The 9,768-nt window shown below is 44.3% G+C and overlaps 1 protein-coding gene across 1 annotated transcript; it reads right to left on the bottom strand.

Moving 5' to 3' along the window:
* Nucleotides 1–2,344: 2,344 nt before the first annotated feature.
* Nucleotides 2,345–9,767, bottom strand: PRKRIP1 (PRKR interacting protein 1; the record flags this gene model as incomplete). The annotated part of the gene is made up of 6 exons (XM_003211692.3): nt 2,345–3,085; nt 5,021–5,088; nt 6,884–6,969; nt 7,744–7,844; nt 9,256–9,334; nt 9,717–9,767. Coding segments are annotated over 6 exons (501 nt in total), but the record flags the coding sequence as incomplete, so codon positions are not given.
* Between the last annotated feature and the right edge of the window lies 1 nt (nt 9,768).

Genomic DNA, 9,768 nt, shown 5'->3' with positions numbered 1-9,768 from the left:
GCCACGTGACTCGCAGGAAATGGGGGGGCTGCCAGTAGCCCCGCCCCTCGGCACGTGATTGCCGTCGCATTGGTCAGAGCTACGCCAAGCCCCGCCCCCAGGCCGATAGCCCCGCCCCCTCCAAAAAGCGTACTGCTGGCTGGGCTGGTCGGTGCGTTACGGGGTGCGGCGCTCCCGGCTCTCCATCTTTGCACAGACAACGTACCGGTAGCACGGGACGTAAATGCGCTTTTATTACGGTTTATTACTGGTTTATTACAGCAAAAGCCTACCCTAGAGGCAGTGCTGAGCGCTGAAGGAGCCGCCCTTTGTAAATGAGGGCTATCAGAGCTGCTGCTATCTCCCTGCATTCCTCCTCTGTTGACTCGGCAGGAAATCCCGCATAAACCCATCAAAGGAGCACGGGAGGGGCAGGCTGCGGGAAATAGGAAGGAGCTCCTGCCCTGAAAACGAGATAAAGCGCTGGGAGGCAGCAGCACAGTGCTCCAGCTCAATGGCACAGCGGTCTGTGCTCCCGATAGCATCGGTACTGGGGAAGGGAGGAAGCAGCAAAGGAAAACAATTCCTACAAACGTAGTAGAGAGACAAACGCGTATCTTCCTGAGCGTGCTTTTCATCTTTGAGCTTAGGAATACCTCGGCACGGTCACAGCACTAACACTGCTGGCTCCTGTGGAAGTGGGGCAGCCCATTCAGCTCCCTGGTGACACCTCTCCTCTCTCTGATGCGGACTGACTCCTCTGGAAAGAAATCCAAAGCAAGAACTTAATGGAAGCAGGTCACGCTCCGGGGCTGTTTAAAATCTTCGCATTACTGCTGCTGTATCTGGAACAAGAAGCAACTCCTGAATTGCTCTTTGTTTTACTGCACTTGGGAGCGCTTCCATTTTTCTGCTCCATGATGATGCTTCTCCCATACAGATGTCACAGCTTCTGTGCTTTGTCTTCACACCAAAACCTCCCTCACTCATGAGTGTCTCTGTATTCTGAAAGACCAGCACAGCATGGCATGACAGTTATCAGAACTCAGAGCAGCACATACCAAATATGGACCCTGCTGTTAGAAGGATGGCCATCAGGCAGAAACCACCCTCAGCAACACATTCTCTTGGCTTTTTATGGATTTCACATACAAACCAAGCACTCCTCACAAATGCAGCACGTGAATAATTCAGGATGGGCAGCACAACATCCTGAGGAGCCAGGGCAGGGTCATACAACCTGTGTTCATTTAATTCACCAAGACCAACTCAAGTCCATCTTCTTCCCAACTGTGAGAAGTCCTCATGCAGCACACACCTGCTCTGCTTAATGCCAACCAGCACTGATTTATTCAGCTCAAGAGCCTGACAAGCTCACTGGTAGAACAGTCTTTGTTTATTTGCAAGGCTCTCAATTTCCCTCCAACCAAAAGCCAACAAACACCACAACGTGGCTTGTCCCACATCACAGATGCATCAACAGGGTGTACCTACCCCAAAGGGGATTTGAGTGAAATAATTCCTCTAACTCAACACTTTACACTGTGGTAACACCAACTGTGGGACATCCATTCTGTATCTTAAGCACTACAGAATGAAACAGTCACAACTTACCCAAAGCACGTGGCTCTACCCAGACTTAACACAAGAGTTCCATGTGGATGCTCGAGCTGGGGTGGTGTGGAGGCACAGGGGACCTAATCCTAAATGCCACTTGATGACATCTGCTCCCCCACTGTCACAGAAATACCACTGAGAAACTACTGCATAAAGCCAACACAGACAGAGTGCCGGATTTCTGGCAGCACTGTTCAAGGACTAAAAACTAACAAGTGATTCCTTTTCATTGTTTTTGCTTTAAATAATTTGGCATTAACAAGAGCTTGAGAAGAAGTAGCGCCACATTCTGGATGCGGATGCTGCGTGATGCGGGCACTGCTAGTTCAAGATGCACTGAAAAGACAGCAACCTAATTTACAAATAAAACCATTAACGCATTTGTTTTTCATTTAAGCATCAACAAAAATACATACAGATTTTTTTTTTTCTTGCCAGAGAACTCAGAGTTCAAAGCAGAGAGCTCAAGCAGAGGGAAAGCCAGGTGCCACTACGTGAAGCTTAACACAAGCAACGCCATTCCATTCCAACCCTTTCTGCTTTACAGATTTGGAGGTTTTACACACAAAAATTTTAGGAAAACCTTAATAATGATCAAATCCAAAAGCAAAAAGTATATGAAATGCAGCTAACACCTTTTTCCCTATTTTCATGTACCACATCACTCGGCCTTTCTGTTCCTTCCTGCAGCATTGCAAACAACTCTTCATTTCAGCAAAATCCTCTTCAAATAAAAGAAGACAGAACAATCCAACACATCCCTTTTATTAATTTAAAAAACATGGAAGAAAAGTAATAGGGAAAGATTTAGCAATAGAAAAGGGACCTGGCTTAAAAATCTAAAGAACTTGTCTAGCAACATAAACTGATTTCTTTGGGTTAGAGATGACCCCATACAAATCCCCAGATTCAGAACACTCACAGTGCATGACAGCCTGGCTACAGACCACTTTTCTACTTCAGACTGAACTCTGCCCTTAGATTCAGGTATCTGATTGCTACCAGCTTTGATGACATTAGATTATGCAGTCCTCACAGAAATATTTTCCTTAAATGGTAATGGGTGTGTTTTAGCTTTCAGACAGAAAAACACTCTGGGCCATGTCAGAAAGAACTCTAAGGTCACAGAGACTTATGGCTGACTCGTCAGAGCAAACAGAGCAGACTGCACAGCAGTTATACAAGCAATTAAGAAAAAAAACTCTCTTATTTGGCATTTCTCTATCAATATCTCTCGGGCCTGCGATGCGAAGGTCATTCACCATTAAGCAGATATAACGTTCACCAATGGGTTCTGCTTGGCTGAGATGAAAGACTTTCATGCTTCTGCATGTAAAGCAATGAAGAGTGTTTCCTGCTGTCCCTCAGTGGCCTCATCCTCTTCCCATCACAAAACTTGGCTCCTCAGCATCGTCTTCCTTCTCTTCCTCCTCCTTGCAATCCTCTTCGTCATCCTCACTGCTGACTCGCTCTTGAGACTGATCAGATTCTAAAAACAGAAACCATACGAATTGGTAACATATCCCATGTCCTCCTCGTTATGCATTTCACAACAAAATGGTCTCTGGTGCCAAGCAAACAGGTACTAGATCACACCAATTAGTACAAACGGATAACGTGCCCCACGTGTCCTCCTCGTGAAAAATCTCACAACAGTGAGTGAAGTAGAGCTCTGAATATCAAATTCTCCCTTGGAGAAGCCGTCCCTTACCTCCAGCACTCGAGCTGCATTACCACTGTGACAAGCCCAACGTTAAAGAACTCCACCTTCTATTGAATGCTATCTCAATCAGAGGTAATCAGGTGCTAAAGTCATAGATTATCTCATTCCCAATCTCACCTCTGCGTGTTGGCACGAACTTTCAAGTATCACAAAACATTGCTAAAGAATGCACACACCAGGAAGCTGCCTGCCAGGTCCGTGTATTTCAATGTCTATCCAAGTTTACAGGAACTCCACAGGGTGCCAAGACCTTTCACAGACTGTTAAGTTTATTACAAACACGGGAACCCTTTAAGATAGGTGCCAGATTAGTTAGGATCACAGAAAACTGGTGAAAGACCAGACGAGAAAACACCTTCTAGAAATTAAATAATGGATATGGAAATTAGGTACGGCATAAAGTGCAACCTGGATCTACAGCCATAACTCTGCTGTCACACCCCTCGTACCCTCCCTGTCTCTCAGGACAAGTCAGCTCAGCGCAGGCTGTGACCACAGTGCGTAGGATCGGTGGTGTGATGCCACCGCGTGGTGAAGTTCAATCCTGTCAGTTCGTGTTGGTGCACTGTAGGACTTGGTGCCAACCCTTCTTCTTAACAGTCTTCCTTGACAAAGGTGAAAGATGGCCACAAGTCCTATTTATTTGTTTACACAAATGCTTGCCTACCAGGTCTGACAAGCACGCTTCAATTACTTTGGAAAGAACCCTCAGATCTCAAGGCACACAAAACTAGTGAAGGACAAGTCTGTTCTCAGCAGGCTAAAGACAGCTGTATGCGGTTTCCAGCTTATTTACTTGGTTTTAAAATAGAGAATCACAAAGTATAACAAGCAAAGAACTGTTCTAAAGACAGAGGGGCTCAGAACCTGGCTCCCCAAAGATGACTTGTTTGTACATGGCAGTCCTGTAGCACAGTCCTGGCTCTGCCCTCTCCCAACCACCCTGGAGAGACAGGCATTCTGTTTTGTTAAGCTCACACTCAGATTCTCCCCCCAGTCACAGTTTATGTGCAAGTAGCTTTTAAAAACAAACCAGACCAAAAGCACTCTGCTACATTCCCTTGCTGTCACAAGTACAATTAACCTAATGATTAATCTATCCTCCCACATCTACATGGGAGGCTGGCAGTGGTTCAGCTGAAACAGATCCAAACAAGAGCAGAAATAAAGTAGAACTGTCAGACAAGTTATGTTCTAGCAGAATTACCAGGAACTGCGTTAACTTCCCTGACTTACTGTGATCAGTGTGCTCAGCCACAAAGCACAGCTCTTCGAAAAATTAAGGTAAAATACACTCACTAAAAGGGAGCAATGAGCATCCAAAAATTTAAACAAACATTTGTTCTGACATCGCTGAACGTTTATTTCCAAGACTGCAGGAGAACAGAGGCAGTGCCTATTTCTACATGAAATGAAATGGTTATGTGGAACAGATGGCACCAAGGTGGCTTAATTTTTTACATACAAAATCATAACTTAGTTTCCTGCTGTCCAAGCTGTGCATTTTCCCCCCTTTTTCTCATGTGCATTTAAAAATATGGCTTTCAAAGAGGACTTTCGACAGATGAACAGAAATATCACACTGAAGACTCAGTCCTACCCATCTATGAAGAATGCCTGGTGGGAGGTGGGATAAGCCCTCCTAAGGATTATTAGAAAACAGAACTGAGGCTTGAAAAAAGAAAACTAAATCTCACTGACCTTTTTCCTGCTTCTTTTGTTCAAGTTTATTTTTCTTAGCTTGCAGTTTCTTCTCTTTTAGCTTCTGGCTAAAAAGCAATGAAAAGAGACTCACGTAAATCCAACACTGTAAAGTGTCTGCACACTGTGATTACACACCCATTAAGGACCTACTACAGACATCCTGGGAAAAGACTTCAGAGGAGAAGTGCAAATTTGGTCTCAACTTAAAAACAAGTGGTAGCAAATCTAGATATAAGACCAACAGAAACTTTTCTATGTTGGTTTTAGCCCTATGGGTTTTTATTTTATTTTTTTAAAGCCTGTTTCCAGATGCAGCTACAACTGAAATCATATTATAAACAAGGATCTTCCAGAACACAACAAAGAAGGAATGAGAATGGAACTGTTCCTACATTTTAGCTACCTAACCTATAAAAATATGGAGAAAACTTTACAAAAATCCCAAGCTGTTGGTATTCAACACTGAAAAGTCATTATCAGTAATCTGCTTTAAATAATAATAATAATAATAATAATAATAATAATAATAATAATAATAATAATAATGCAATATACTTCAATCCTCATCTTTGGCTGTGCTTAATCATTGGGAATAACACTAGGGATAAGAGGAGATTTCAGTTCTGTTACCCAACAAAGATAGACAGGCAGTCTAATGGCAGACACCAGGCAGAGCAATCTGAGACTCGTGTTCCCCCCACAACACAGTCAGAGGGTTCTATAGAAAGACCCCAACACCACACCTGGGAGCTCAGGACAGAAGAGAAAGGGTGGTGAAATACATTAGGGGTCTCCTGTGTGCCACAGTTGCTTGATACTTCCACCATAAGACTACTGAATGCAAGAAGGAGGTGTTTAAGTGTTTGGGCAGCATTTCCTGCTCCAACACTTGTTCTGCTTCTCAGCCAAGAAAGAAGCAGCAGGCCAGATCTGACTTGCTGGCCATCTGTTGGACCACACTACATGTAAAGTAAGATGGCAACAGTGTTTGTGTTGTGCACATTTGTGCTAATGAGCCAGTGAGTCACTTTGCATAGGCCTTTCAGCAGCAGCTCTCAGCTACAAAATGCAAAATACTCATTCTCAAAAAGACAAGAGAGAAGCTGCTCAGGGTCAGACACTCTGGAAGAGGTAAGCAGCCATGATATCTGCTATTTCTGAAAGGCATGGCAGACTGCAACACAAGATCTTACATCTCTGCTAACGATTCTCAGACCATTTCCTCTGTTTCACTTCGCCTAAAATGCACGGGGAAGGAATGATTTCCTATCTCTTATTTTTTCTATTTAACTTAATAGACAGCCAGCATATTACTGAGGTAGGTAGAAACTGCTACTGATTTTAACAACACTGCACAGCCTTTCCTATACCCGTGCACCGAATTGGGCTAGTCACACTGGCAGCGTGCAGACATCATGCACCATCACACCCTACTACTCCTAATCCATATAAGCATCCGTTAAGCAGCACCATTTTCGCACTCAAGTTGCTTGATGTCAGCTGCTACAGACATTTATGTAAGCCAGACGTACGTACAGAACTTTCCTGACATTGTTAAAACAAATACACAGTAGGGCTTCTTGCAGTCAGTGTGACAGTGTCAGCAAAAGCTGCTCAAGCACTCAGTTATCTTGCTAGCAACGCCACTGAAAATAAACCACACCAGCAAAGCGTGTCAAATTTACAGATGCCTTTAGAAACCGAACAATGACATTAATGAAATTAATTTATGCAGACAGATTTCTTGGCTGATTGATGTAGACACAGAACAAGAGTATTAATCCAAAGGATGTAGCTGCAGATGAGGCACAGGGCATGAGGTTTTCCATGTCAAACCTCCCGGGAGCAATCTGCCCTTACCGCTTCCTTCTGCGTTTTGCTGTTTGCTCTTCTGCAATCATCTTATTCCTCTCCAGTTTCTTCTGGAATTCCTCATCTAGTCTTTGCTGTAATTGATCACATGTTATACTTTGGTCACAACCTAAATTAAAATACTTCTTTTCAAAATCATGTCCTTTTAGGGAGAAGTCTTTTAGCAAAATACAGAAGGGAGCTCTGCCAGATTTTGTCTGGCTGCTTTGTTATACAAAACACAGAATCCTAGGGAAGACTTGTATACAGACAGCGTTGGTAACCTGCAGCCTGAGCCAACCACTGAGCACTTCAGAGGAAAGAATCCTCACCAAAACAGAGGTGACACTGGGCTTCTGCCCTAAAGAATGTATCAGTAAAAACAAAGAGGAGAATCTGAGACACAAACAGTAACATATGAATTTGAGGACTCATTTTGGCCAAGAGAGAATACAACAACAACGCTCCCTGAAAGAGGAGACACTCTTAACAGATCTGTATTCTGTGTGCATGCACCTGCTTTCATGTTGTCTGTGCAAGACACTGGTATTAGGGATTTCATTTTATACTTAGAGACATTTCAAACAGTTGTTAAAGCATTTTCAAACCCACATGAGAACACAAACATTCATCTGTCGTATTACACGTTAGGATCCCTAGTGAACAGAGAAGATGGGGCATGTCTGACACAAAGCATCAAATGTTTCAATGTTGACAAGACACCGCATATCACATGTTCCTGCACTGTTTTCTTTTGGTAAGAGGTGGTTTGGAACTGAATTGTTTGCACGTGATTTTATAAGGAAAAAAAAAAAAAAAAGCAATGGACACCACATGGTTATAAGAAAAAAATATAGAGTCCTGCTGACCTTCTCAGCCATGGCATCCATGAAATCTTGCCTCTGGTACTCTCGGCGCCGAAGATGCCGGTACACATGGAACTCCCCACTGCCAGCTCCAGCACTGGAACCTGCAATAAGAAGGGGTTTGTCTGCTAGAAGGTAATACACACTGGATGTTCACAAATTACTACAGTTGGATGCTGAGGGGCTGGATACCTGAAAGGGCAGCGTACAAAGAAAGTCTATTAACAACACAGAGTATGCCTGCATTTTATATAAGAGCAAACAACTCCCAATCAAAAACCAAAGTGAGCTGCAAAATCTTACACTTCAATGCAGTTTCTACCAGTTAAGGCCAACAGCAATCACCATATCCTCTCAATTACTCCCCTGAAGAGAATCCAGCCTTAGCTGGACACAGAAGCACAAGACCTCGAGTTAAATGCACATCCTGTTGTCTTCTAGACAGAGGTGAACTACAGCATCCCACTGAGGCTGCCTCTCACTGATTCTCCCCATCTCATACAAAAAAAAAAAAAATCAACTGAAAGGTGTTAAAACCCATTACATTGCTGTTTCCCAAGCAAAATAGATACCACTGACAGTTTTTGTACGTTTCACGAACAGAATCCTTACAGTTTTCTCTTCCTAGCACCAATCTACATATTAAAGTCTCAGAGGAGCTTTCAAATGTGGCACTCATTCTCACCCTGTGCCTCCTGAGCCATTTCTCAATGCAAAGTACACAAAAGCATTCTTAAAAGAAGACACCTAGTAATTAAAACACAAGATTGCAATAGTGCACTTTGATACCAACAGAATCCCAGCACGTCAGGTGCTACTAAAAAACCAAAACAGCTCTACTGAAGCACCTGGCAAAGCTATTTGAAAAACCTATGAGGGAATTGTAATAATGAGCACAGTTTACTCAAAAATGTATAAAACTTTTAATCTTAAATCAGTTATTCTGAAATATGAACAAGCTGGCCTTTGGGAAGGATCGATAAGATGAGGATTCCAAAGGATCTGCAGATCTACATGCAGATGCACTTTAGACTACAAATACTAACCCTGATCCCCCCAGATGGAAGTGTAGGCAGAACACTTGTGCTGGATTCCCTGCACAGCTGTCAGCTCCCTAGCTGACCACGTATGGTCACATCCCTGCATGCCTCTGCCTCTCACCACCTGAGATTCAGACTCAAAACAATTAAAAGAGGTAATTCACAACTGTAAGCTTCCAGAGCATTTTCATATCTGTGGAAAAGACAATTTACTTGTGTCTTGTGATCACTACTACAGCACAAATTACTCCTTTACATGTGGCTTGTCTACTGGAATGCCACAGGTTCTGGTTCTGAGCAAAGCAAGGCCCACGAACAACGTGGACATTGAGAAAACAACTCAAAAAGCTCATTTTATACCTCTTTTCTCCAGCAAAATGATTGCCAACAGAAAATCACCTCCAGTCTTTCTGTTAAATGGTGTCTAAGCTCAACATGGCTGATCCTACAGTTATCTGAAGAGCAGTGCCTTTACCCATCACATCTCTGACAAACTCCGGGGGAGGCCGTGGCGCCCACTCGTTCAGCTTCTCAGGAATTGGTACAGTCTTTTCCTGTAAGAACAAACCAACCATCAGCATCCTCTGGGGGCCACATCTGCAGTTCTAACACAGGACGGCCCGCGCATGCCCGCAGCCCCTTCCACCACAGGACAGACCCCAGACGGAGCACATCTCCACTGACAGGGAGCGGGCAGAAAGCAGGAATCAGAGGACACCCTCTCAGGACAAGGGTCAAAACGCCTCATTAGAGCCCAGGGTTGAGATTTCCCACCAGCTCCCGGGAAATGCAGAGCAAGCGGCAGACAACGGAGCCCCGGGCTGCTCCATTGCCCGCGGGGCGCCTCTTCCCTCACAGCCCAGGGTGGGACACGAGCTCAGTACCCATCCCTTCGCGGCCGCGAGCACGAAGCCGGCCGGCTTCCCGTCCCCTCACCGGGTTCCTCATGAGGCGCTCGAGGCGGAGGCGCTGCTCCTCGGCGGCGTTG

Source organism: Meleagris gallopavo, chromosome 21, assembly GCF_000146605.3.
Source record: "Meleagris gallopavo isolate NT-WF06-2002-E0010 breed Aviagen turkey brand Nicholas breeding stock chromosome 21, Turkey_5.1, whole genome shotgun sequence".
Classification (NCBI taxonomy): Eukaryota; Metazoa; Chordata; class Aves; order Galliformes; family Phasianidae; genus Meleagris; species Meleagris gallopavo.
The sequence above is the reverse complement of the archived record's forward strand: the minus strand, read 5'-3'. Positions and strand labels throughout refer to the sequence as shown.